The sequence below is a fragment of the Gadus macrocephalus genome, chromosome 22 (genome assembly GCF_031168955.1).
Source record: "Gadus macrocephalus chromosome 22, ASM3116895v1".
In the NCBI taxonomy this organism is placed as follows: Eukaryota; Metazoa; Chordata; class Actinopteri; order Gadiformes; family Gadidae; genus Gadus; species Gadus macrocephalus.
In genome coordinates this window covers 14,391,487-14,418,036 of record NC_082403.1, presented here as the reverse complement: position 1 = coordinate 14,418,036, position 26,550 = coordinate 14,391,487, and the positions used below count along the sequence as shown (strand labels likewise).

The 26,550-nt window shown below is 45.9% G+C and overlaps 3 protein-coding genes and 1 long non-coding RNA gene across 4 annotated transcripts; 1 reads left to right on the top strand and 3 right to left on the bottom strand.

Moving 5' to 3' along the window:
• Positions 1–1,570: 1,570 nt before the first annotated feature.
• stx12 (syntaxin 12) lies at positions 1,571–7,974 on the bottom strand. The gene is made up of 10 exons (XM_060043079.1): positions 7,726–7,974; positions 7,090–7,257; positions 6,889–6,958; positions 6,162–6,261; positions 5,680–5,817; positions 5,532–5,575; positions 5,219–5,324; positions 4,663–4,735; positions 4,285–4,367; positions 1,571–2,721 (listed from the first exon to the last, which is right to left on the bottom strand). The coding sequence occupies exons 2-10, from the start codon at positions 7,187–7,189 to the stop codon at positions 2,629–2,631; spliced, it is 807 nt and encodes a 268-aa protein (XP_059899062.1). The 5' UTR covers positions 7,190–7,257; positions 7,726–7,974; the 3' UTR covers positions 1,571–2,628.
• A 429-nt stretch (positions 7,975–8,403) lies between these two features.
• LOC132450898 (tRNA selenocysteine 1-associated protein 1-like) lies at positions 8,404–13,021 on the bottom strand. Its single transcript, XM_060043078.1, has 9 exons — positions 12,863–13,021; positions 12,463–12,560; positions 12,281–12,380; positions 12,116–12,165; positions 11,247–11,378; positions 10,454–10,570; positions 8,859–9,054; positions 8,717–8,747; positions 8,404–8,611 (listed from the first exon to the last, which is right to left on the bottom strand). Exons 1-9 carry the CDS (start codon positions 12,884–12,886, stop codon positions 8,454–8,456), a joined length of 906 nt encoding a protein of 301 aa, XP_059899061.1. The 5' UTR covers positions 12,887–13,021; the 3' UTR covers positions 8,404–8,453.
• Positions 13,022–13,544: 523 nt separating this feature from the next.
• On the bottom strand, positions 13,545–26,253 carry sacm1la (SAC1 like phosphatidylinositide phosphatase a). Its single transcript, XM_060043058.1, has 20 exons — positions 26,095–26,253; positions 24,793–24,890; positions 24,393–24,467; positions 23,931–24,058; positions 22,440–22,589; positions 21,802–21,861; positions 21,673–21,706; positions 21,311–21,412; positions 20,856–20,941; positions 20,516–20,602; positions 20,367–20,432; positions 20,161–20,243; positions 19,068–19,166; positions 18,794–18,932; positions 18,394–18,463; positions 18,157–18,229; positions 17,473–17,566; positions 17,271–17,363; positions 15,842–15,899; positions 13,545–15,443 (listed from the first exon to the last, which is right to left on the bottom strand). Exons 1-20 carry the CDS (start codon positions 26,121–26,123, stop codon positions 15,307–15,309), a joined length of 1,761 nt encoding a protein of 586 aa, XP_059899041.1. The 5' UTR covers positions 26,124–26,253; the 3' UTR covers positions 13,545–15,306.
• Positions 20,124–20,429, top strand: LOC132450883 (uncharacterized). Its single transcript, XR_009523931.1, has 2 exons — positions 20,124–20,243; positions 20,367–20,429. It is a non-coding gene; the product is annotated as an uncharacterized LOC132450883 (long non-coding RNA).
• Positions 26,254–26,550: the final 297 nt, after the last annotated feature.

Genomic DNA, 26,550 nt, shown 5'->3' with positions numbered 1-26,550 from the left:
TGAAACAGACTTTAAAAAGATCATTCTCCTGAGCTTAAAGGTTTCAGAGGCGTCCCTTCACTCTGTCCCACGGCAGAGGAGGAGGGGCCGGTCTGCACCAGGACGGGAGGGGGGGCAGGTCTGTACCATCACAGGACGGGGGGGCGGGTCTGTACCATGACAGGATGGGGGGGGGGGCAGGTCTGTACCATGACAAGATGGGAGGGGGGGCAGGTCTGTACCATGACAGGACGGGGGGGGGGGCAGGTCTGTACCATGACAGGATGGGAGGGGGGGCAGGTCTGTACCATGACAGGACGGGGGGGGGGGGCAGGTCTGTACCATGACAGGATGGGAGGGGGGGCAGGTCTGTACCATGACAGGACGGGGGGGGGGGGCAGGTCTGTACCATGACAGGACGGGGGGGGGGGCAGGTCTGTACCAGGACGGGGGGGGGCGGGGCGGGGCGGGTCTGTACCAGGACGGGGGGGCGGGTCTGTACCATGACAGGATGGGAGGGGGGGCAGGTCTGTACCATGACAGGATGGGAGGGGGGGCAGGTCTGTACCATGACAGGACGGGGGGGGGGGGGGGCAGGTCTGTACCAGGACGGGGGGGCGGGTCTGCACCAGGACAGGACGGGGGGCGGGGCAGGTCTGTACCAGGAGGGGGGGGGCGGCTCTGTACCAGGATGGGGGGGCGGGTCTGTACCAGGATGGGGGGGGCGGCTCTGTACCAGGACGGGGAGGGCGGGTCTGTACCTGGAAGGGGGGCGGGTCCGGTCTGCATCAGGACGGGGAGGCGGGGCCTCCAGGTCCCTGTGAAGTCGTTGCCATGTCGATGTAATTGCCATGATTGCTGCAATTGTTCACGCTTGAAACGGAGCATGAACGGTGTGAAGGCTTATTAAGGGACTGGTTAATGGTCACCCAATTACCCCCCCCCCCTTGTACATTTCCAGTGAGAGGGCCAGATGAAGACCGAGGAAACTGTGAAAACTATTGCACAACAGTAAGATATGTCCATGCTCTGTTCATGAGGGTTAGCCGTTAATTACTTACTAAGGACCTCCGATTTTTCATATCAGACATCGCAGACATTTATTATTTATATTCTTAGATTTCTGTGGTATGATATTAAACAGCTTAACAACTCAAAAGCAAGGAATTCATATTCATGTATAATTATATTTGTAGGCCAATTTGATATGTTTAAGTTGACCACAAAGTCGAAGTTCTGTATACAGGAAACTTTCTAGTGAATAGAACTTCCCCCCAAAAAAACTTAAAAATAAATACACCTCCATCCAAAACTCATAATTGTTTCTTTAGCCAGTCGTCAGATGGTGCCTGGAGCATCGCTTCAATACTACTACCATTCCTGCACTACTGCAACCGTCAACTATGACACAAAGAAGTCAAAGCTACATTGCAGTGACACCTGGTGGTTACTTTCAGTTAAACTCAGTTAAAACTATTTTCTTTTAATTTATCTAAAGATGGTCATAAGATGACAAGCGTGTATAGATGAACCAATGATGCAGATTTCTACATGTTGAGATAGAATGAAAGAGCAAATAAAAAAAACGGAATTACATGAATTTAAGCATTTTATTATTTCTGCTGGACAAATTGATATAGCATAGACAGTTTATAGAAATCAATACAAAAGAATTGGTAAAAACAGCTGTTCTTACAGGTACAGTTCTTTTCAATGTCGAGAATGTTTGTAATGTGATTTATAATGTTGTGCTATTTACATACATTTTGATTTTACATATGTTAAGTTAGAGTTGTTAAAGTTAAAGGTTACTTGTAGAGCTCTGACTGAGCTGTCATCACCAGTAGCAACAAAAGTCTGCAGCTTTGCAAATAAAAACACAGCAAATAAAAACAAAAACAAGATGCATTAATCAGCAAAGAAACTCCTAAAAGAGGAATCAGACCCTCCAGTTCACAGTCAGCTCTCCCTCTGGCTGAATGATGCAGCTTATTGGAACTGCCGACCTCATTGGCCTCATGTGATGTCAAACCCACTGATGCCTTTTGTATGGTGACCCCAGAACTGCAGTGTTTATTAATAGGCGTTTTTTTTGTGCAAGTGTTTTTGTGATCAAAGATACTAGTGTTGTGCTACTTCTGTCATCGCTCAGCAGCCCTTAATCACCTCCTGACCCTTGAGGCTCCTTATACTATATGGTGCTAAGAATAACTGGTGTCAATGTAAAGATTGTTAAAACAAAAAGAACAACATCCAACCAATACAGATCTATACAGCAAAGGAAAATGTACATCAAACAATTGGTGTTCATGCCGTGTGAAATCACATTCATACCAGATGTTAGCGTTAGTGCAGGAAGCAAGACTGAACTGAAATGAACACTAAAAGTGATTTGAGAGCGAAAGAGTGGGACGACCTCATACTCCCCCCGCCCGTACAGGTCAGATCCACAACGAAGAAAGAGAAAGACTGGACTGAGTCTCGGGGATCACATTTGAAGATACATCTCCACACCGAACTCATCCTTGTTTTTTTTTTTTTTACAGAGACACTTTTCATTGATCCCACCAGGAAAACACAAAGACCTGCGGTCAGGCCTGGACAGGAGTGGAATAAATAGCAGAGCGGGCCGGAGAAGGGCTCCTCCCTTCATGTGGCCGCCTTCCAGATGATGACGCCCAGTATTACCAGCACCACGGACATGACCAGTGCCAGGATGCACATCTTCTTACGGGACTTTTGCTGTGAACGAGGGAAGGGAGGGTCACAAAGAGAACGCAAACACACAGCTTCAGAGCGCCGGAGGCAGACTGGAGCCCTGGCCCGGGGCCTTCCTGTCTTGCAATCAAGCGATGATTTATCAGGCGCGCCGGTGCAAAATAAATGGAAAGCCTTCTTCTCTCTCTCTCTCTCTCTCTCTCTCTCTCTCTCTCTCTCTCTCTCTCTCTCTCTCTCTCTCTCTCTCTCTCTCTCTCTCTCTCTCTCTCTCTCTCTCTCTCTCTCTCTCTCTCTCTCTCTCTCTCTCTCTCTCTCTCTCTCTCTCTCTCTCTCTCTCTCTCTCTCTCTCTCTCTCTCTCTCTCATAGTCTTACCACTTTTGTAAAGGACGGTTATTAAGTTCTTCACATTTAAACAGAGCTCTTCAAGCGTTTACCTTGTGTTGCCAGAGGGTTGGACCACATCCTACAGATCAACACCCAGACTTCACTGCAACACAGTGCTGACCATAGATGTGTCCTAACATAACTCTACCCTCCAGACGATCAGCCTGTCACGTTACACCTGAGGCCTCGCCAACACCAGCCTCACAGCATACCACAGCCACGCCTAACCTCAGGTAAGGCCTCCCAGGCCCAGCCCTTAGTCCAGGACTGGCTGGACCTGGGCTGGGTTACACCAACTGGGCGTAAGCCTGGTCTTAACTACGCCTGGTCGTAACTTGGCGTTCTAAGTCTGTCCTAACCGTTACGCCGGTTGCACCAACTGGGCGCGGGGTTCTGGGTTTAGCAATTACATCCAATCCAATGCAGCGCATTGGATTGGATTGGATCGCGAATATTCAAATATCAAAAAATAAATCAAAATTCAAACGAATATTAGGCAGCCCTTAATATTGGAACCTGTTATGGGCCGGCCAAGAGGGAGAGACGTCGGAGAACCCGACGCAGTCTATTCATAATGTTGTAATGACCACGGAAGAGGCAGTGAATGAAGTATTGATTAGACAGCGATGTATTAGAAACCTAATAAACAGTTGGAACACGCAAGACCGGTAACCATAGCAACGGCGGTAAACAAACCCTGCGAAGCCGGAATTTGAATATTAATATTAGAATATATTCGAATGTTAATATTAATAAACAAACAAATTCGAATATGATTTTTGGGCAAAAGTCAAAGCCCTAGTCTGAATGCCTGCTCGTTGTAAACCAGACAACACAAATACATATTTTAATTACATTCGTTCGCAGTGTTTTATTGTTAGGCATTAACACAATTGATGAATGACAATGAATGAAAGAATGAATTATTTATTTCGGTGTCCAACAGCATGTCAAGTAAAATAGTAAATAGCGTGTCGGCACGAGGTATCCTAGCAACGCGGTGATATGCGCATTCCATGGAACATTCACATGGCCGCGCATAACGACCGGGCGTCGTTAAGACCAGGCTTAAGTCCCGCTGGTGCAACCCGCGTTAGTTCATTCTAAAGCCAGGTCTTAACTAAGACCTACTTAGCAGTTACGGCCAGGCTTAGTTAAGACCAGTTGGTGCCACCGGCCCCTGGTGCTCTGTGGGTCCTCACCTGGTAGTAAGCTGCTCTCTGCAGCTGCTCCCCGCCGCGCTCCACGTGGACCTCTGCACTCTCCACGTTGGCCTCGATGCTGTCTGTAACCGGGGGGAGTCGCACACAGACTGTCAGCCATAAGGCCACCGCCATGGTGTCACAGCCATGGTGCCACAGCCATGGTGTCACAGCCATGGTGCTATAGTGGGGCCCCAGTCATGGTGCTATAGTGGGGCCAAAGCCTGGCATGTTAATTTTCATTGCATGTTTAATGATTAACTGGGTTATTTGTCCGTGTCAAATGTGCGTGTGCATGCTTTTCTGAGTGTGCCATGCGTCAGTTGCTAAATGTTGGAATCAGAAACTACCCTTATCAAGAGATCAAATGAAACTCACCGATCATATCTCCTTGATCGTGGATCATGACGGCTAAATCCTTGAAGATCTGGTTCACGTCCAAGATATCCGACTGAAATGAGAAAATAAAATGAATAAACATGCAGATACAACAAATCAATCAACTTGCACTGATGGTCTTTATATTTGAGTCTCCCCAAGTATGTTCAATTATAATCAAGCTACCATCCAACTACTGCCCCAAATCAAAGATCATCTAACTACTGCCCCATATCAAAGATCATCAAACCACTGCCCCATATCCAAGATCATCTAACTACTGCCCCAAATCAAGGATCATCTAACCCTGACCCTAATCAAGGATTATTTAACTACTGCCCCATCAAGCTCCCAAACTAAATATCTACTGTTGTTCTTCTCCCATCGTTGACATTCTGTCACCTATATCGTATTTCTAACTATAGAACATAATTCTATGAACGTCTTGGTGGTCTGACGCCCGGAACATCCCCCAGGCCCTGCACTGAACCCAGCCTAGTGGAGAGGGTCCGTCCCCCAGACCACTGAACCCAGCCTAGGGGAGAGGGTGACTCGCCTCCAGCTGCCGGATGTTGGTCTCCCTCTCCTTGATGAGCTCCAGGTCATCCTCTGTGATAGCCGCCTCCTCCGTCTGTATGGTGGTCTGAGCCCAGTCCTCCTGGCTTCACACACACACACACACACACACACACACACACACACACACACACACACACACACACACACACACACACACACACACACACACACACACACACACACACACACACACACACACACACAGCTAGGAAACGGGCCCCTATGCCACCGGGTGAAGGTCGCAAAGAGTGTGGCGATGTGGAGAGATGATGATAATACGGTGGTCTTACTTGTCAAAAGAGACGAGCTGTTCTTCCCCGGCGCCGTCCTCAGCCTGGGGAGAAGCCAGAGCATCAACACACCTTCCTTCACATCACATCATTAGACCCCCGGTACATACTGACAGGCGGGTTAGGAGGCGTTGCGCTGGAGACCCACCGAGAGGCGGGAGCCGGCGCGGGCCCGGGCCACCGACTCCTTCTCCTTGTCCGCGGCGCGCCGCTGCACCGACTGGAAGTTGTTGAGCGCCGCCGAGAAGTCGCTCATCAGCCGGTCCCTCTGCAGCTTCTGCTGCCGCTGTGGACCAGACAACACACCGCCGTTAGACCGGAACCCAGGACCACAGCCCCCCCCCCCCCCCGTTAGACCGAGAGGACCCCCAGGACCACAGACCAACCCCTCCCCCCCCGTTAGACCGTAGAGGACCCCCAGGACCACAAACCCCCCCCCCCCCCGTTAGACCAGAGCGGACCCCCAGGACCACAGACCCCCCCCCCCCCCCCCTGTAGACCGGAGTGGACCCCCAGGACCACAGACCCCCCCCCCCCCCCCTGTAGACCGGAGAGGACCCCCAGGACCCCCCCCCCCTGTAGACCGGAGAGGACCCCCAGGACCATTCCTCTGCCTCCAGAGCTACTTGCCTGTTCTGAGGGGGATGTCGGCAAAGGGATGGAGCCAAGGTCCTTCAGGTGCTTGTTGGTTTCTTTCGCCAGCTGGTTGGTGAAGTGCTGCATCTGCTGTCTGAGAGAAACCAAAGAGGATGAAAGAGATTTGGGGCTTTGTTTGCTTATTAGCAGGGATGCCCCGAACCGATCCACGACATCAGGCCGATAATGGCCAAATATGATCCAATATTCACAGACCTCGATTAAAATGATTAATCGATTGGAAGTGTGATTATTCTATATCAGGCGTTTGTGGGAGGGAATCAACATTGATATGGCTAGAGGCTAGCTGCTTCTTACATAAGACATGTACTTATGATAGAAGCTAAATGCGAAAGTAAACTATATGATATCTACACAAACAATATGTAATATGGAGGACACGCCAAGGAGACCAACACAAGGCTCATCATTTTGTGAGCTTATCTCGATTTACTAGATGTAAAAGAATAACGTAAATTTTTTTCTCAAGTTTTCTTTAATGAGCTGTTTTTAGGTGGCTAATTTGCAATCATGAGCAAAGTGCTTCCATATATTTTATTTGTTCAAGAGTAAAACAAAGTATCGGACTGATATCAGTATCGGCATATAGGAAGTGAAAAAGTGGTATGGAGACATCCCTGCTAATTATTATCAGCATACATGCCAAAAGAGGTGATCTTGTGTCAGCCAAGACACGATGCATAGAGGGGCGGACACTTACAGCCGATCTTGAAGTTCACTGTTGTCTTGTCGTGTGCCCAGCTGGCCAACGATCCCCTTGATCTGGGCGGCTGTAATTGGAAAACAACAACAGTGATTGACCTGTACATGGTATTGTGATGTTATACATAACCCATTATAAACCACAAACAAGCAGCAGTGCAGTGCTTGGTGAGAGTGAGAGAAGTGGAGCAACACCTACTGTTCTGTGTGATCTTTTGGATGTTGGCGCTGCATGTCTGCAGGACAGAGCCGAAGTCCCGCGGGACCGACCGGTAGGCGTCGGCTTTGGCGTAAGACATCTCAGCGGGACCCGATGCTGGAGCTGGAGAAGGCTCGGGATGTTCGCGAACAAGCCTGGAACCCAATTCTACAGAAAAACCAATAATCCCACAATGTACATACGCATGTAATTAATCAGAATACACCAAATACAGCTTGACAGAAGTATCGTTAAGAACGAGTTATCGATTTTGCAGTCCCTCCCTCTCCCAGTGATGTCTGGTGCCGTCCGCAGAGCAGAGCTGTCACTGCTGGCTAACTTTTTTATCCACTCCAATCCATTTTGTAATTTAGCTGGACCGTTGACACTCTGCCGGCAGTTTATCCTGACAGGATGCCGTGTAATGACCACCAAAGTCCATCTCAAAGCAACAAGTAGCGTCTGTGATCAGCTGATACCAACAAGCTAGCTTGTCATGCTAACCACTTAACCATGACCCTTTAGAGATAACTTCACACACCCAGAACACAGCGGCAGCTATTTTCCGTACTAGAAAACGGAAACATTTACTGGCTAGTTAATATGTCAGCTTTCATAAGAACAATCTCTACTTACTTGTTGGGATGATTCAAATAGCGGATATTTTCTATGCTGTTACTCCCTCACATCACAGGCTTCCTGGTCTGTGCGCGATGACGTCACGCAAAACGTACGCGATGACAAGGCTTCAGTCACCCAACCCAACCCACAACAAACAATCAGTGACTATCAAACACAACAGATGTTTACAGATAATAGTTCAAATTTCAGCAGAAGTTAACGACCATGTACTTCTAGATTATGTCCATAAAACTCGTGAGCCACGTGCATGCGCCGAGCTGCATTCTACCAGCCTAGACCCTGATCATTAGAGCATCTTGTGACTGTCATGTGGTGCCCTGTGCTGATTTAACAAGGGGCAACTCTAACGCCCCGAGCAGAGTATCCCACCCGTGTTCATTTAGCCGAAGAATTGTGACATTATGTTCCCCTAGAGATGACGTTAACAAGCATGCGATTGGCCTTCGCGCTTTAATAACCTTGTAAGTTCCCTAACGATATGAGCACATCATGTTCCTAGCTTGGGATTTTTCAAAGAAACTGAACATGGCGCTTAATTTCTGTAGGCATGTAGGCTATACTTGTGGTTTTTAAATACACATTAAGTCATGCAATTGTACCCAAACATTAACCAAAAATGTCAGCTTAATCAACCAGAAACCCACCTTAATGTTCAATAATATCATACAACAAAAGCTATGTACTCATTTATTTAATGGATAAACGAAAATATAAACAACATATCAACAATGCACGGTCTCTGGTAGACTGAGAGACAGTCCCAGGTCTGCGGCGCCGGCAGACGGCTGCCAGTGGCAGTCGATCAGCGCGTCGTACAACTCCTCGCTCAGCTCCATGAACTTCCTGTTGGCCTCCCACACATCCAGCTCTGGGTTCGGATCTGCAAAAGAAACGTGAAAGGGAGAGTTGTTTGTTAGCGTTTCAATTACGTTAAAATAATTAAAACCAGAAACCACTGCTTGAAGAACTTCATCTTAATGCACACCTTCCACGGTATCTTCCTGAGTCTCAGTTTCCTTTAAAAAACACAAAAAAAAAAAAACATGTTAGCATGAGCTAGCTTATCATATCAATGAAAGATGTTGACAACAATTTTCCCACTGTCAGAAGAGTCATTCTGAAGGTACCTGAGGTTGTGCTGCAGTCTGTGGGTAATACTGATTGTAATTGTATCCGTAGCCGTCCGCGTTGGGGTCATAGCCCCAGTTGGGGTAATAGCCGGGGTACTGGGCCTGCTGTTGGTAGGGGTCGTACTGCTGGTAGTTGGGTCTGTAGGCTGCAGAGTTCGACTGCCATGACTTGTTCTCAGGAGGATGTCTGGTCCTGGAGAGGTGGGTCACAACCAGGGACACAATTGTTGAGTTAAATAATAATAATAATAATACATTTCATTTAGAGGCGCCTTTCAAGACACCCAAGGTCACCTCAGTTAGGTCAGGAGTTGTACTTAAAGGGGGAACAGTCGCGCTTGCCATTTACTCACAGCCCTTTCACACACGCATTGTAAGCGCGACATTCTCCAGATGACAGCCGGAGGGGCTGTACGTGTGAACGCAGATGTCTGAATCCTCCAGAGTTTACTAGGCCAGGCCCTCGGGGGAAGTCTGGAGGATCTAAGAGCCGTAGAATTCCCAACGAGCGAGTGGGCATGTTGCTGACATGTTGATGACCTTTCGATCATTCAACAGGCGCGAAAAAATGGGAGCACGGAGTTTAGCTGCTGGTTACTTTTCTCTTCTGGCCTGCATTTTCGTTGCAACTTCTTTCTACTCTTCTGTTGTCTTTCTTTTGACAAACTTACTTATTGCAAGTCGCTTTGGATAAAAGAGTCTTCTAAAAAGGCACTAAATCATAATGTTTATGGCAGAGGATTCTTAATAAATGCAGTATTTACATCACCGCATTAAGAGTAAGCACTACGTAGTTGGATCCTCTCGCCCTCTTCGCTGTGTTGTAAACAAAACAGACTTCCGCTGCATACTTCCTTTGACACTTCCCGCCTGCTACACGCTCTACCCAGGCGCCAGCCCTCACCCAAAGTATACCGAGTATATCCAATACGTGTGAAAGGGAAACTATGGATCACCTCTAGACCCGGCTCTCTGGAAAGGATCCCTAGTGCATGCATGAAAGTCATCCTATAAGGGATACTGCTTCACTTTGCCTTTATTTTCTATCCATTTTACACATCTTTTGCAGATGTTTTCTTTTATTTATCCATTATTTTATTTTATTGTATGACAATGTCTATATGTGAAGCAATGAACAGAATCCTGCCCATACCAATATAATACACCGGAGAGCGCTGTATCCACTAGGCCCCAACAAATGTCACCAACTATGTTAATACAAATCTGAATCAGCCTATATACTATGTCTTGAAAATAAAATAAAAAGATTATCTGGTCTGAATGCCCTCAGCGATTGAGTAGTTTTTACTTCCTCACAGGCCACGCCGGTGGACATTAATTTGCCACCAGCTTGGCTACGAAGCCAGGAGGGAATATAAGACTCCCCCCACTGAATCAACCTGAAGTTATGGAAGGGAAGCGATGGACTGGAACTCTGAGACTTCAATAGATTTGACCAACCGTCATTTTCTGACGCCTTATGCACACCTTTGATTATCCTTGCTAAAATAATAGGGGATAGAAATAGGGGGTGGATTTCTGCAGTCCCCCACTTTAAAGGCCTGGGCGCTGTTAGGAGTGGAGGCTCCTACTTGTTTGCGGCGAGGCTGAGGCGGAGCGGCTTGCCCCCGAGCCCCACGGCGCCCTGGCACTCGTCCAGCGCCCTCTTCTGCAGCCGCTCGTCTGGGAACTGGACGAAGCCACACCCCCTGGAAGCACCAAGCAGACCAGAGACATCACAACCTTTAACGTCCACGAACAAGCATCAACATAACAACAGGAGAGGTTTATTTAGAGCCGGCCCAAAATGACCACATAACGCAACACCAAACCATAGAAAAAGAGACACGCAAAACGTTAGGTTGAGGGTCGTGTTCAGTGGTGGCGCTGAGGTGGTGCTTACTGGTGCCATAGCACCAGTAAGACATTAACTGAAATTTGACATACAAATCGTCTCATTTCTCTGTATAGTTTTGAATACAGCTTGTTTCTCCAGTTGGTCTAGTGAAACAGCGCCCCCGATTACCATAGCGCCCACGCAGCGGCAGCAATAAAGTTATACACTCTGTGCTGGTCTAAGGTCAGATCCACTCTACACTTCTGCTTATTTGTTGTCAGTTCGTTGTCAATGTCTGGCCCTTGCTGTCCTCAGTTCAGTTAAGCTGATCTTGGATCACTTAAGGTGGTCATGTCAGATTTATAATCCTATTTGGAATAGGCATCTATAGGACACAAGACAATCAAATCAAAACAATATATCTCTTCTTTAAAAACATATCAATTCATTTTTTAGTTCCAACAATTCATTGTAGCAATAATTACTATAGCGTCAAAGGGAGAAGAGTTAATTTCACCAATCTCCAACAATCAGTCTCCCCGACTCACTTGGAGTTGCCGGTGGTGTCCAGCACCACCTTCCCTCCGCGACAGGAAGGGTAGCGGTTGTAGAAGAACTCGTAGAGCATGCCGTCGTCTACCTCCGGGGTCAGATCCCCAACGAACAGAGAGAAGTTCTGACTGCAGCAGCACACAGAGAAAACAGGCAGTATGTTATCACAAACCAGGTAAAGCAATGGTCGTCAACAGCGGATTGTTTGCTTTCTACTTTAAAGTTGACTTGAGTGAAGCAACAACGTGCATGGTAGTAATGGCTCTATGGAAGAGTCTAACGACATTGGTTCCCTGTTGACCAGTGCCCTACTGGAAACGGGGCTTAGACTTTTCGCTTTTTCCTCATCCTCATCGTCATCCGCTTATCCGGGGTCGGGTCGCGGGGGGAGCAGCTCAAGCAGGGGGCCCCAGACTTCCCTTTCCCGGGCCACATTGACCAGCTCTGACGGGGGGATCCCGAGGCGTTCCCAGGCCAGTGTTGAGATATAATCTCTCCACCTAGTCCTGGGTCTTCCCCGAGGTCTCCTCCCCACTGGACGTGCCTGAAACACCTCCCAAGGAAGGCGCCCAGTGGGCATCCTTACCAGATGCCCGAACCACCTCAGCTGACTCCTTTCTAAGTAAAGGAGCAGCGGCTCTAAACTTTTCGCTTTTTGATATAGATTATTTTTCTATATAGAAGGGGTGAATTTGTAGCTAGCAGCTAAAAATAGCATTTTTATCCCTGTATTCCACTAGTGGGAAAGGCTTATTCTCAAAGAGCACTCCTGCTTTCATGGTCTGTTCTGCAGCGGAAACACAACACATGGGTCTGCCAATATTATGCAGTGGAAAACACATGCAAACAAAAGCACAACGCTCACCTTTCTCCTTGTTTACCAAAGGTAGCTCTATTCAGCTTAAATCTCCTGGGCTATGGACAACACACACACACACACACACACACCAATTAGTTTATCATGAGTATCTACTAGTAGAGATGTGAAGTAAAAGTATGTGATTGATCACCAGTGTGATCAAATAGTTACCGGGTTGGCTCCTGGAAGGACTTTTCCATTGACTTTGCGTAGACATCTCTCGGCTGTGGCTTCATCGGTCAGCTCCACAAAGCAGTAACCCAGACCCCCGCTATGTTGAGGAACAACCTGGTTTCAGATCAGGACTGACTGGACTGCTTTGACATCATTTCTGCAGTTGATGGACTACTCACCCGGTCATCTTGTTTCGAATTATCCTCACATTGATGACCTGTTCGCCCAGGGTGCGGAAGGCGCTGGTGACGAATTGATCGTCCATGTAGGGCTCCAACTGAGAGGACATGGTACACATGGTTCATAAACAGTCCCACACGGGAGTCCAACTCACTCTTCATTACTGACGCACAACTATTCATTTATTTAAAGACCCATTGAATAAAACCAAACTTGGTAACTTATTTTAGATGAAGAGTGATCTAGGGGATTACATAGTCGCTGTAGTTGTACTGTCGATCTCTCCTGGTCTCCCCTCAAAACGCATGATGCACCAGGTGACGCCATTTGTTTCCTAACTATTTAGAAGTTTCACGCGGTAAACATACTTTATAGTTTAAAATCGATTGTTGTACTCACGTTCCCCATCCATAGTGTGCTCATGGTGCCGATACGATTGGAATTGAGACTTCTCTCCGGTTTCTTCAATCAGTTTCCTACCATCCAGATCAGTTACAACATGAGTGTTTTGCTGTTGTTCCTGGTTTACGATATGAACGCGGCGCTTGAAATACGCGTCATCACAGGAAGAGTTTTAATTAATTTTAATTAAAGGGGCAGAACCTGCAGCCTGAGGCATCCTGCTATGTTAAGTAGTTGAATATAATATATATATATATATATCAAATTGAATACTTAAGAAATAAACTTAAACATGATAAACTAATTACTTGCTAGTGAAAAGACATATACCATGAAACATACCATGTGAAATAGAATGATTAATTATGTTAAAGAACATGAAAGAAAATCTGATTCAGATTGATCATTATTTGTAGACTAAACTATGCATAACAGTATATATATATAGAGAGAGAGAGAGAGAGAGAGAGAGAGAGAGAGAGAGAGAGAGAGAGAGAGAGAGAGAGAGAGAGAGAGAGAGAGAGAGAGAGAGAGAGAGAGTGTATAAATACATGCATCTTTTTTTTTATTGTTACCTAACACAGGATAATGGTCTATTAGTTAAGCCAAAAACAGAAGGAAAAATATTATTTTCTAGTATTTCACTCTTGAGAACGGGAAAAATAAATCGAGTACTGGATTAGGCTATTCATTAGTTTATTGGAAATCAACTGAATTTTTTGAACCAGATGATGTACATTGTGTTGATATACACCGTCCACAGCAAAGAAACAAAACAATCCTATTTCCCACAACCCACCAAAATCCAATCAAAATAACTTGAGTGTATATAAGTACTTTAAATGGAATGAGGTACTTTTACAATATATCCATTACCATTGAGTAAAATATAATTTGCTGCATTATTGTAATGACCCAAATCCCAAATCCCAAACAATTCCTTACAGCTGTGTCTAGACGAACATCCAATGTAACTTTGGAACACAAACTATTCCAAATTTATATTTGGTGGAAAGGAAGAGTTCCGCCGATTAGCGGACTGTTCTGGACCATGTAACTCTTAGTTTGTTGGCCGTTCAACCTCGAGGTACCATTGTGGTCTGCTCTCGATTTACAGGTCATAACAGCGCTTCCTTAACATGTAGCACTTACATATCGGTTAATCATGATACCCATCCACAATAGGCTACATTGATGTTTACACCAGGAGCTTTTCAAATAAATGTGTGCAATGTACTGAAGGGATGCATAATTATTCAAACCATGTGAGGGTTTTGCAAATGGATGTATGTGCGTTTTTCACATCCCATCCCATCATATATGATGAAGGATAGGATCAAAACATCTCCTGATCTTTATTTAAATTGTATACACTAACAATTCTGATAATGATGCATCTATTCTGAACATGGTTCCTAAATGCTACAATTTGCACAGAAAGAAAATGGAAACAAAAAGGCTGAGCATCCACCCGTATACAGTAAGTCTTAAAATCACACCTGTTCTTCTAGAATGTATGAGCATGTGAGAAAATGAAACATCCATGCCCTCTTCAGTAAGGGGCACAGTTTTAAGGCAGAATTCCACACAGGGATTTGAACTCATCACCAGAGTAGTGCCAAAATCTCTCTCTCAAAAGGACCATTAACAGATTACATCAACGGATCGATCTAGAGTACTAATAGCCTCGGAGCAACATTGCATCTTGGTCCTCAATAATAGAATTGTAACATTCTTTCACAATCTGGAAATGAGCAGTCATGTCATTTGATCGTTCCAAAAGTGCAAAAATAACAAAGAACCAATACTAAAATAGAATCAGCATACATACTCTGCAATTAAGTTGATAGGAAGACGCATTAAGTATGTAGGTTTGATTAATTTTAGACAGATTGGATTAGCACAGATCAGGAATAATAAACAAGACATAATTTTCTTTGAACCATTGTTAGAATTAATAAATAACATCACCCAGGAATTTATTTGGAGGAAAAAGGCCTATATAACTGATAAATACTTCAAGAAACCAACCTCTGTGCAAGCTGCAACATGATTCTTCCCACATAGCTAATCAATTTTCTTTTGGAACATTTTATTGTTCCAGTTGGACAATTTACTCAAGTGCTTTTAAAAGTAAGGGATCTCTAAGGGAGATGCCAACTTACTTCCAATACTTCAACCAAGCCCTCATTACTCTCACTGGCCTTAGATATGGAAACAAGAACCCATGTAAACCATATGAAGCAGTCCGTGTGCAGCAGGGAATCATTGCAGAGAGAGCCAGAAATATAAGAGCCAATATATCTATGGGGACCTCTGTACTAGAGCAGCAGGCGGTGCAGCCTAAAGCAAACTGGGAGGGAGCTATAACCCGAGAAGGAAGACCAGGAAATTATCTTTTCCTTTTGCCCACACACTCACACATTCACACGCTCAGACACTCAGTCCATCTTCTCCTTGTGGACCAGCTTGGGGGCATCCACGAAATCTGTTCCATAGAACATGATGACTGCGGCTGTGAGCAGGCCGGCCCCGCCCCAGATGGCAGCGTATGCCAGGGTGTCGCTCCAGGTGTCTCCTAGGAGGGGGGGGGGGGGGGGAACAGGAGAACCGTCAGTGAGCCGGGCATCAGGGCACGTAGGTTACAATAAAGTATGATAAAGGATATAATAAAGGATTCTGGAGGATGGATGTATTTGCCAATGTGGGATAAATCAATATTATTGGCTCTTTGCCGACAGCTTCTTCAATGAGTATGTTTGGATGGATTGGGAGTATGTAGATATAAAATCAAATAAAATCATACGTTCTATAACATTGTGATACGATTAGAATACGTTGGATTATTATCCAACAAATAGAAATTTGAAATGGCGAATTGTACAAATTAATTTGTAGAGTCATAAATGTCTATAACCGGATGATACCGTACAAGTGATGTTTGCTTCTGCATTAATTCAGAAGATCAGAACTTACCGGCCAGCAGCAGAGAGGCGATGCACATTGAGAAGGCCACCAACATGATGATGGGCAGCTGCACATGGAGAACAACAATGGGTTATTCACCCCCAAGAGACCACCCAAGAGACCTTCATCCAAGAATGGGGATCCTACTTCAACCTTTACAGGAAATCAAAAGGCCCGCTTCACTTCACCGTGCCGTCACGGATCAGGAACAGATATCAGAGGGAAAGGGCGTGGTGGAAAGCTCTGATTTGGTGGTGTAGTGCGAGAGGCCCTGATGACTGCAACCGCACTCCATTATAGAGTAACAAGACGTGTCAGAATAGTTAAGTCGACAGGTCAGACAACATCAGTTGCCACATGTCACCATGGTCACCGTGCTGGAACACATGGCTTTGGAGCGGCTGGTTCTGTTGCCAGTGTCTGACGGCTGCTTGCCATAATAACGTGGGCAAGTTGTTTATCTATTTTAAGGCAATTACCGACAGCAGTCGCGATAACCTGGGCCATCAGTAGTCACGTTTCCATCTAAAAGGTGAATCGAATCTTTAGAAAGTTCGCAAAAAAGAAATACAAATTAGGTGCGTTTCCATGAAGTGGTTGGAGCGGAAAACTACACACATCCCAGGGCTGGTCGTATCCTTTTGATAACATCCTCTCTTAGGTCCTGATAGTGGAATTGCGTTGTTTTCCATCTAAGATAGCTTTTCTTCTTCGATGAGAGCAAGGGAAAGTTTTACCTCTTCAGCGGTCCACACGTATCTATTATTCACGTTGGCCATCTGTTCCATGGACGTATTTAAAGGATACTTTGTACATATTTATAATTCAAAATTTGTCGCAGCCTTTATACCACAGATACTCCAGGGTATATAGCCTATAACCGCGTTTTCTGATTACAGTTTAATGCATTTTCCACAATGTACCAGCTCTCGTTTTGAAGGCTGAACAGACAATTTGACTGGAATTATTTAGTAGGTGTCCATATATCAGCGATTAATGAACACGGTATAATTAAAGGATATGTAATCATAGACATCCTATATCATATATATATACATGATATAGGATGTCTATGTATACAAACGCTTAAAAAAATATATATATATATTGACACTACAAGTTGATGTCGGCAGGGTTGCTATGGCCGGCCGTTATGCGGAAATCGGAAGGACGTTGTTCGCTACGTCACAGCTGTTTCGAAAAGTGTGTTTACATCCCCCATTTCGCGTATTTACTCTATTTCGCATTTCTCTCTCTCTAAAGCGAGCGGATAGACTTTTTTGCGAATTAGAGGATATTTATGCAAATTTTGTTTGCGTCCATCACCGTTTACTGATTCGATACTTCAAAAATCTCATAAAATCAGGGGGATGGAAACGCAGCTAGTGTGATCTCAGGGGTTCTGTCGATTAATCAGTGACGATAGTGAAGCCCTTACTGTGAGGAACTTCCAGTCCTTCTGGACACGGAGGGGCGTGGGCCCGCCGCTCTCGTCCACCGCAAAGTTACCCAGGAACAGGTCGATGGAGTCCTGCACACAGAGACGAATCCCTCGTTACACCTCGGACGGCCCCACCAACCTCTGGCATGTCGGGGCGCGTGACACACCCTCCTCATCAGGATCGGACCGGCACACGTACCTGTCTGAAGCCGTCAGAGAGGTTGTTCTTGTAGTAGCGAACCATGGAGTTCACGCCATCCATGAGCAGACCCATCTGAGTCCTCTTCCCAGTCCTGAAATGGGCCGTTACACAAGGTTACGGTGGAACAGGTCACTTTCATTTATCTCCGCCAGAGTTAGAGTGCAGTGGAGAAGTAGGTTTTAGTAACTGCCATTGTCTGTTGACCGTTAATGAACTGTCATGTTGAAGTACTGTGGACAGATTGTCATTGGTGATAAGGTGAAGCATCTTAGCACACATTAAGAATCTAAATGTATTGTATGGTGACATGTTAATCGTTTCAGTCTATTCATACACTGTCAGCATGACGGCATGGAAAGGGGCTTTCACACATTCATTTCAGACTGACAGGATCACGAATATTTGTGACAATTCAACAGGCAGCCTATGAATGAAATGTATGTAATTTAACATTGTGTAAAAAAGTATATAATCCCTTTATTATATACTTTTCCTTCCGTTTAATATTGTTAACCTCCTGAAGTTGGAGACACACTACACACATTCACTTTCTCCCGTTCTTCATTTGTGGCTAATACACTTTACACTTAGCCTTGAAAACCATGTAGTGTGGCCCCATCTTCAACAGTTACATCTCAGATAACATTGTCAACCCATGTCGTTTGTAGTACAATGGTGTACCTTGTGAAGTCTGTTTTCAGGGCTCCAGTTCCTGCATACTGCACAGCGCATGCGTCGGCATTGTCAGCCCATGCTGGTTAGAGAGTTAGGCACAGACAGCGGGGCAGGGGCCACGGTGGGAAGAAAGGCAGTTTAGGTGGACATTGTGCTCTCCACATCACCACCTTAAGCTGAACGTCTCATTGGGCGCATTAGGCTCACACTGGGGATGAACTGCCGTTCTACAGGCAAGCTTACCGTTCTTGTAGATTCGTTCAAACTGGGCCTGCTCTTCCACCTTCTGGCCCACGTTCAGCACACCCAGTCTCTGCAGAACATCCAGAGAACAACACGGCATTACTCAAAAGATGGTGACACACATGGTGATCACACTGGGAATACACCTGGTAATCACACTGGGAATACTCATGGTAATCACACTGGGAATGGTCCTGGTAATCATACTGGGAATAGTCCTGGTAATCACACTGGGAATAGTCCTGGTAATCACACTGGGAATAGTCCTGGTAATCACACTGGGAATAGTCCTGGTAATCACACCGATGGTAATCATACATGGTAACACACGTGGTAATCACATTGAGAATACATGGTGTCACACGTGGTAGTCCCACTGAGAACACTCTGGGGGACTGACCTGGAGCTGGGACTGCAGCGAGCAGCGGGCCAGCAGGCTCTGGATGACGTTGGTCCGGTCCAGGCAGTCCATGCAGTTGCTGCGGAATGTTCCGGTCTGTTGGGCCAGCGTCTTCCCCTCGGCGTTCACCATGAAATACCTGAGACGTCGCATGGAGACAGAGAAAGAGGTCCGACCAGTATTAGTTAGAGTTCTCTCCGAGTAAGGGGGAAAGCTTGCATTAAGGCAGCGTGTGTACGTGCACATGCACATGCACACCAACACACACACTCACCCATATTCCTCCTGCTTCTCTGCCACGGCGTCCACCAGTAGCTGGAGCCGGTGCCACCTCATGCGGCTGCACTCCTTGTGGAAGTCGAAGGCTATGTAGCTGAAGACAGAGAGACACGAGGAAACACAGTTGTTCGTTAGGCAGAGGACGGCTAATGCCGATTCAGGACAATTCCTCAGTCATCATTCATTCATTCATTCAATTTTAATTTATTTAATCGTTGGTCAAAGACACTTTAAAATCGTGAACATATGTTACGTGTGTGTGTTTTTCCCCTGCTGTTTGGTGTGCTGTTCCAGGTACCACCCTCCCCATCGGACTGATCAGACACACCTGCAGCCCCTCCGCAATCACGTGGATTGCTATAAAGCTGCAGGGATGAAAGCAGACGTGGCCAGTGGGCCAGATAGGTGAACCGAGTGTCGTCGCTGTCGGTCGCGAGTCGGAGCTATGTGGGCTCTTCGTCGTGGCGTTGCTCCCTCAGTGGAGGGTTGGTGTTTGTTGCTTCCTCAGTGGAGGGTTAGTGTTTGTTGCTCCCTCAGTGGAGGGATAGTGTTGTTGGTTGCTCCCTCAGTGGAGGGATAGTGTTTGTTGCTCCCTCAGTGGAGGGTTAGTGTTGTTTGTTGCTCCCTCAGTGGAGGGTTAGTGTTTGTTGCTCCCTCAGTGGAGGGTTAGTGTTGTTTGTTCCCTCAGTGGAGGGTTAGTGTTGTTGCTCCCTCAGTGGAGGGTTAGTGTTTGTTGCTCCCTCAGTGGAGGGTTAGTGTTTGTTGCTCCCTCAGTGGAGGGTTAGTGTTTGTTGCTCCCTCAGTGGAGGGATATTGTTGTTGGTTCTTTCTGTGTTGATTTAGGACCCAGTTATGTACTAAATGGTATGTTGGTTGAAATCCTGCTACTCTTCTGTTCTTTAAACACCCGGTTTTATATTAATTGTTGCCCCCCCCCCCCTTCCCCCTGGACACCAACGGGGTGGGTCGTAACAATTAATATAAAATATGGGGTGGGTCGTAACAACATATTACAACAGTTGGATCATCAAATCCTAAAGAGAAACCACAGGGTTTGGTAGAGCCCTAATGAAGATGAAGACACCCACTGGATCATCTCCTTATCCGCCCCGGACACCATCTTGGCGAAGGCCTGCTCCAGAGGTTTCTCTGAACCCTTCTGGTTCACCTGGTAAGTTTCAAGAGGCACAAAGGACCTCTTTAGTGACTAACCCCATATTTGAATATTAACCATTTTAACAAATCAGTTTGAATCAAACAAAACAGGAAGGAAAGGGGAAACAGGACGTGCCAGGTTTAAAATGGTCTGCTTCCCGTAGATCAGGAACTGAGAGTCAAAGTGCCTCTTGAAGCCGTCCATCTGGGGAGGGGAAACAAGGAGGTTCTCAGTGATGTGGAGGGGCACGGGGCTCGGGTGTACTGGTGACAGGGGGCGGCTCATACGTGGTTTGCAGTCTTGCTGATCAGGGGCTTGGGCTTGTACTTGAGGTTGGGCCTCTGGGACCAGAAGAAGGGCATGGACCCGCGTGTCTGTGAGGAGTCAAGATGTTAGGCAGGAACTGAGAGGACAAACCCCTTCAAACGGGGCACAGACACCCTGCAGTCATGTTGACTCGCTTTAAAAAGAAACATACTTAAAAATAGATCTAATGATTTTTAGAACTATTTTTGGAAATGGAAAAGAAGGTACACAAGTACCTAGATATAGATGCCAATTGAAGATTGTGCAGTTCTAGTGTTTGCAGTTCAAGTGCTAGCAGTTCTGGTGCTTGCCGGTACTTGCCTGGACAAAAGAGGCCTGTGCCCCTTCATAGAGGACAATCTGCTCCGTCTCCACACAGTTTGCAGCATGTCCCTCAGAGTCGATCCCTGCCAACACACACCAGCTCACAGTCAGGAGCAAAGGACGTTTAGCAGCTAGAGGAATGGGTCGCTCAAACCCCTGATATCCACCACATCAAATCTTAATATGAAACTAAACTAACATTTGAACCCTACACCAATACCATACATCACATTTTATGAAACAGAAAACACAACAGAAAATGAATCACTTTCATGATAAAACATTCACTTTTAAAAACAGTTACATCCCAAGAGCTCAACCAAACAACCAAACACATCATCAACTTCCTCTTTAGAAAAAACTAGTTTAATGTTTAGTGCCAGAGTGCTATCCAGACTTCCCCCACAGCGAGGTCCCTTGTGTTTCCCTAAGCCAGCAGGTGGATCCTTTACCTCGGATGTAGTATCTGACGCCGGCCCGGAAGCAGCTCCTCCTGGAGATGAGGACCCACTCAAAGATCTTGCCGTTGATGCGGCACGGCTTCATGACGACGACTGAGCCAGACGGGTCAAGGAGAGTGGATTCGCCAGGGTGTAGGGAGTAGGGCCCAGTGGGGTAGGGCCCAGTGGGGTAGGCTACCGCCCCAAACATCTCCTCCTCAGAACGGTCATCCAAAATACTGCTGGGTAAACCGCTTTTCTTTTTTTTTATCCAAGAGTGATACTGGCCAGCTCTCACAAATGCATTGCATGAAAATCATAGTGCCGACTGGTACACAGACAGACGGGAACAGCAAATGGATGAGCAAGGATACAGCCGTGGACAACGGGGAGGGCGAATTTGTGGAGCTGCGCAGGGACGGAAAAGGCTGTTAATCCGAGTTTCCCGGTTTTATTGGTGGAAAAACAAAAGTGTCTACAGCATGGAGGGAGATGCTGCTCACCTCGGGCTGGGCCGCCAGCTCTCTCAGCAGGTTCCCGTTCCACACGAAGCGTTGATCCGCCTGCACCACAGGGGGGTAAACATCAACCACCCCATACCTCCTGGCGGCAGTAGCTCAGGAGGTAGAGCGGGTTGGCTGGTAACCTGAAGGTTGTTGGTTCGATCCCCGGCTCCTCCTAGCTGAGTGTCGAGGTGCCCTTGAGCAAGGCACCCAACCCTGACTGTTAGCTCCCGACGAGCTGGCTGGCGCCTTGCATGGTTGACTCCGCCGTCGGTGTGTGAATGTGTGCGTGAATGGTGAATGTGAGGCAATATTGTAAAGCGCTTTGAGTGGCCAATGGTTAGAAAAGCGCTATATAAATGCAGTCCATTTACATTCACACGCCATCGAGAATCTTCCAGAAATCGAACTAAGGTTAACGATATTTCTTTGACACCCGAGTACACAGAGGGTGACTGGGTCGGCGGCACCATCACAAGTGCTGCGCCGCCAGTTTTCCAACTCACTCGAACAGAGTGCCGAGTAAAGTAGTTTGATAACAATAATATCCGTCATTGTCGGCCGTCGATTGCATAATGGGAGATCATCGTTAACAAACCAGGCTTGAGTTCGACCCGCGCGCTGGGCCGATGCCTTACCCTCTCCAGGAGGCTCATCTCCTGGAAGTCCGGGCTGGTGTTGGCCAACCTCTGCAGGGTGTGGGTCAGGTCGTAGTCGGTGCAGAAGTAGAAGCCGTCGGTCGCCAGCACGCTGCTCACCATGGACAGCAGCGTCTTGTTCTCCTGAGACTAGACGCAGACAAAATGGCCAACGCATCACAATGTTTTGGGCCTTTTTTCATCATGGTGGAAAGAACAATATTCTGTGTAGTTAGCACGCGCAACATAGGTTATATGCTGCATTGACACCAGTCTTGGATCGACTTTGGCCACGTCACGACCACCAGAGACTGAAGATTGTGTGTGGGTCAATGACTTCACGAAGCATTAAAAATGTGTCCGAAGGAAATACATTTTGAAAATAACAATTATATAGCTTTATTAATAAATATCAGCTCATCATTTTAAAAAAGCCTTTGGGGCTTTAAGCAATAATTAACTTGAGCAATCTACCTATTTGATGTAAGCATTTTGGGGTACAATGTTGTGCGATATTGGAAATTGACAATTGGTATTCATGCCATGCTACTTCACATGGGAAGTGGGATTGGTGGCAGACGAAAAGCCAGTCACCATTAAAGATGGCTCGTCATGGTCACAAACCATTTGGCTGATGAAGGTCTAGCACCAAACATTGCAAATAAATGCATCATTGCAGGTAGGACAGTGTGCAGCTGGTCTGCAGCCTTAGCTAACCACCATTGGCAGGCATATGGAAATGTTTGTATCCTAGCTAATAGGATCAGGGTTTAGCTGATTATCTTGTAGAACTAGGCCTGACAATCCCTTCCTTTTAACATCAGAGGTTAGAGGGACTAGTGAACAATCTTTCCAACAGAACGAGTTCCAACAGACCGAGAACATGGTAGCATCTGGTTCTCAGTGTTCCATTACCTAATCAGTACTCCAAAGAAAGGTGCATTTCCAAATAGTAACAATATATTCATCCTTCCATAGAACCGTGGGCCCTGCAATGTCTCTGATGGAAAGCATTTGACATATCTGGTAAGGGTTTGTGACATGGGACGTGATGACATCCCCTGATAATCAAAGCATAACCAATGGTTGTTGTATAACTGACTGCTATAACCTTTGCCTATTTCATCTGATATACAATTTGCTTAAGAGGTCCAAAGTCCGCCGGCTTCTAAATGAGCAGAGCCGAAGTGGAAGCCTTGATTAATTATGCACACTGGCTGCTGCTATTAGACACCACTGTAGCTTCCATAATTCAGTGGTGAAAGGAAGGTACAACTGAAGGACACTGAATACAGAAACACAACGAAGCCTGTTGATTGATTGGTTATTCGAACTTTTACGGCTCAATCAAATGAATAGTAAATGGTAAACAACATAGACAAAAACATTCTGTGACACAGGATGAGCAAGTCTTGATACAATTGTTCACGTGTGCGTCAGAGTTTAAAAGTAACACTGCACTTGAAGCACAGGATGCATTAGAATGCTTACCTGAGCTTCAGTGAGATGCAGCAGCGTCTTCTTATAAGCGATGACTTCAAACTCCACCATCTTCCACACGGCGTGTCCCAGGAGGCTGCCGACGTTCCTCTTCTTGGTGATGACGATGAGGTACATCCCTACATCGTCAGAGGGGTTCATGATCAGTGCTTCGCTTATGTTCCACTCATCAATAACCTTGGCGGGGACATCGTGGCAGATGCAGCGTTCAGCAATTAGGGACAGATTGAAATATCACACTTTCCATTAGGTAATGATACGCGTGTTGGGACAATAATGATTTTGATAGAGATAAGAATGATTGACGTGATATGGAAAAATGCTCCAATGTAAAACATTTCTTTTATTTATTATTTTTAAACCAGGGAAAGAAAATACATATCCTAAGAAGCTCTATGATGGTGGCATCGGAGGCCGTCTCTGTCCAAGCATCTCCCAGATCACCACACCCACCTGCTACCAGACGAATGGTTCCCATGACACCACACACAGGCCTGGTGACGGCGGAGGGCGGCACTTCCTTCTTCACTGGAACAGAAATACACAGGAAGCATGAAGAACCACCACATCATTGTGGACAGATACGAGGTGAAGCTACGAATGTAAAATGACTAAATCTTAGGTTTTTGTTTGGCAAAGAGGACACTTCCTTATGATCAAATGTATTGGAGAAAGCCAGATAGTCACTTTGTTTCAATCGGCGTGATCAGACATTAGTATGTGTGCCCAACAATGTGTTTCAAGATGATACATAATTATTAGCTTGTGTATTGATTTACGATAATTACATATACCAATCCTGCTTTATTCGTTTTTGGTAGAAAGAGTTGCGCCCACTTTGCATTGTGTCTACCTGTAAACGTCATCTCGTTTGACAGCCTGTCGATGGCCAGGACCGCGTCCGCCCCTTCATCGCACGCCTCGATGAAGAGCTTCTCAGGCGTGGTGTGCCTGGAGAGGGAGGAGGACACTGTAGGTTCTGCTGTCTGTTACCACGGTGGCTCAATGTCTCATTGGTCGATTAGTCACACTTCTTGTTCAGCAAGAAGATCGAGGTTCCAAACTAAAAAAACCTTAACAATATGATACAAGGCAGCAACTTCACTCAAAAGCTGCATTTGGGCTCAAATTAAATAAAAACCTTGAAAACCACATCGACAGGAATGTGTTCACATGGCTGTAGAAATGCAAGGCTGTGGTTATTTCAGTAAGATTACTAGAATGCCACAGTCATTAACATATAACCGACTACAAGGGTCTTCCAAATCAAGGGCAAACACCTTTAAGGGGCAGCTGGGCCACATGGTCGTTTTCAATCTCCTGTAGAATCAAGATTATTTTCATCAAGGTGTGCTGATTTAAGAACACATCCAGAAGTATTCACCATATCTTTTAGAGGTATCTGGAGAAGAGGCAGTAGATTTTAACAGTTACATATACACAACCGTTATATAATATAACCAAGTTAAAAGAGCCCTAAATTATAGCATAGGGAGTTGAGGTGAAACACGCAACTATTTGAAAGACCATGAGCTAGAGAGCTTAGTTAACGAACACAACACTTCTATTGTTGGGACTTCGTAATCCAAACGTTAACAGCACAAAGCATTGTACGTCCATATCAGTATGGGCGTGTCAGCTGTCATATATCTATCCACAACAGCTATAATATAAGAGTTTTAAGTTCGATTGATTATGCAACGAGTTACATACAACGGTATGTAATAAGTGACATTAAATTAGTGATTGTGAAGCCAGTGTCTAAACTGTTGACCTGCTGACACAGCACTGCATGCAGATGCCTGTGCTTTGTCAAAGTGAGGCATCAAAATGAACCCTTTACAATAATCAACTTGACTGCTGCAAATGTTCCTTGCGTTAACCTTATGTTCGTCTCTATCGTGGTGTGTCAGGAACTGTTTGTCTCTATCGAGGTGTGTCAGAATCCCGTCTAGCCCAGGATCCACCCAGAGTCCAGCCCAGCCAGCTAGCTAAACCCGGCAGTGACAGACCACTCCAACGGAGGGTCGCGCAGCACCAGACATTCAGCCCGAAGAACGCTGTTTTCAATTAACCTCATAGAATTCGTGTCCAATATTGTTTGCATGTAACGAGAACATTTCTATTTGAACATGAACCGCCTTTTGATACTCACAAATTGTATCTTTCGTAGACGGTCGCCATCTTCACTTGATGCACTACCTAACCTGAGTGACGTATGAATAGTAAGTTACGTAGCGCCGGTTTGCCAAGTATTCTCCCAGCATTCACCATTCAGGAGTTGACAGAAACCATTGTACGCAATGTCTAACTTTTGTCCAATCTGGCAACCTCATGAGCTATGTCGATGGGCGGGATACGCAGCGGTATTCCTATGGTATTACCTTTGACAGCCTGATGGTATTTAGTTTAGTGGCTAACCTTAGTTTAGTGTTTGCATTCGGTTGAGTATTTAGCTGTGTTTGTGTCCTTCTCTCTCTCAATTCAATTCAGTTGAAAAACGTAAATGTACATTGCCGAGGCGGATGAACACTAAAGAAATACAATATATGCATATCGGATGTTACACTATCAATAGATGTTGGATGTTGAAAAATGCCAGTATCTCCTA

Coding starts and splice junctions, on each gene's coding strand:
- stx12 (XM_060043079.1), bottom strand. CDS start 7,189: ATGTCTTACGCCAAAGCCGACGCCTACCGGTCGGTCCCGCGGGACTTC. Junction 5,818..6,161: donor CGACATCCCCCTCAGAACAG/GCAAGTAGCTCT, acceptor TCTGGTCCACAG/CGGCAGCAGAAGCTGCAGAG. Junction 5,325..5,531: donor CAGCTCGTCTCTTTTGACAA/GTAAGACCACCG, acceptor GTGTGTGTGAAG/CCAGGAGGACTGGGCTCAGA.
- LOC132450898 (XM_060043078.1), bottom strand. CDS start 12,886: ATGAGCACACTATGGATGGGGAAC. Junction 12,166..12,280: donor TCCTTCCAGGAGCCAACCCG/GTAACTATTTGA, acceptor TGTTGTCCATAG/CCCAGGAGATTTAAGCTGAA. Junction 8,612..8,716: donor TCAGGAAGATACCGTGGAAG/GTGTGCATTAAG, acceptor TTTCTTTTGCAG/ATCCGAACCCAGAGCTGGAT.
- sacm1la (XM_060043058.1), bottom strand. CDS start 26,123: ATGGCGACCGTCTACGAAAGATACAATTT. Junction 20,433..20,515: donor TCAGCAAGACTGCAAACCAC/GTATGAGCCGCC, acceptor TCCCCTCCCCAG/ATGGACGGCTTCAAGAGGCA. Junction 19,167..20,160: donor GCGGATAAGGAGATGATCCA/GTGGGTGTCTTC, acceptor CTCTGTCTTCAG/CTACATAGCCTTCGACTTCC.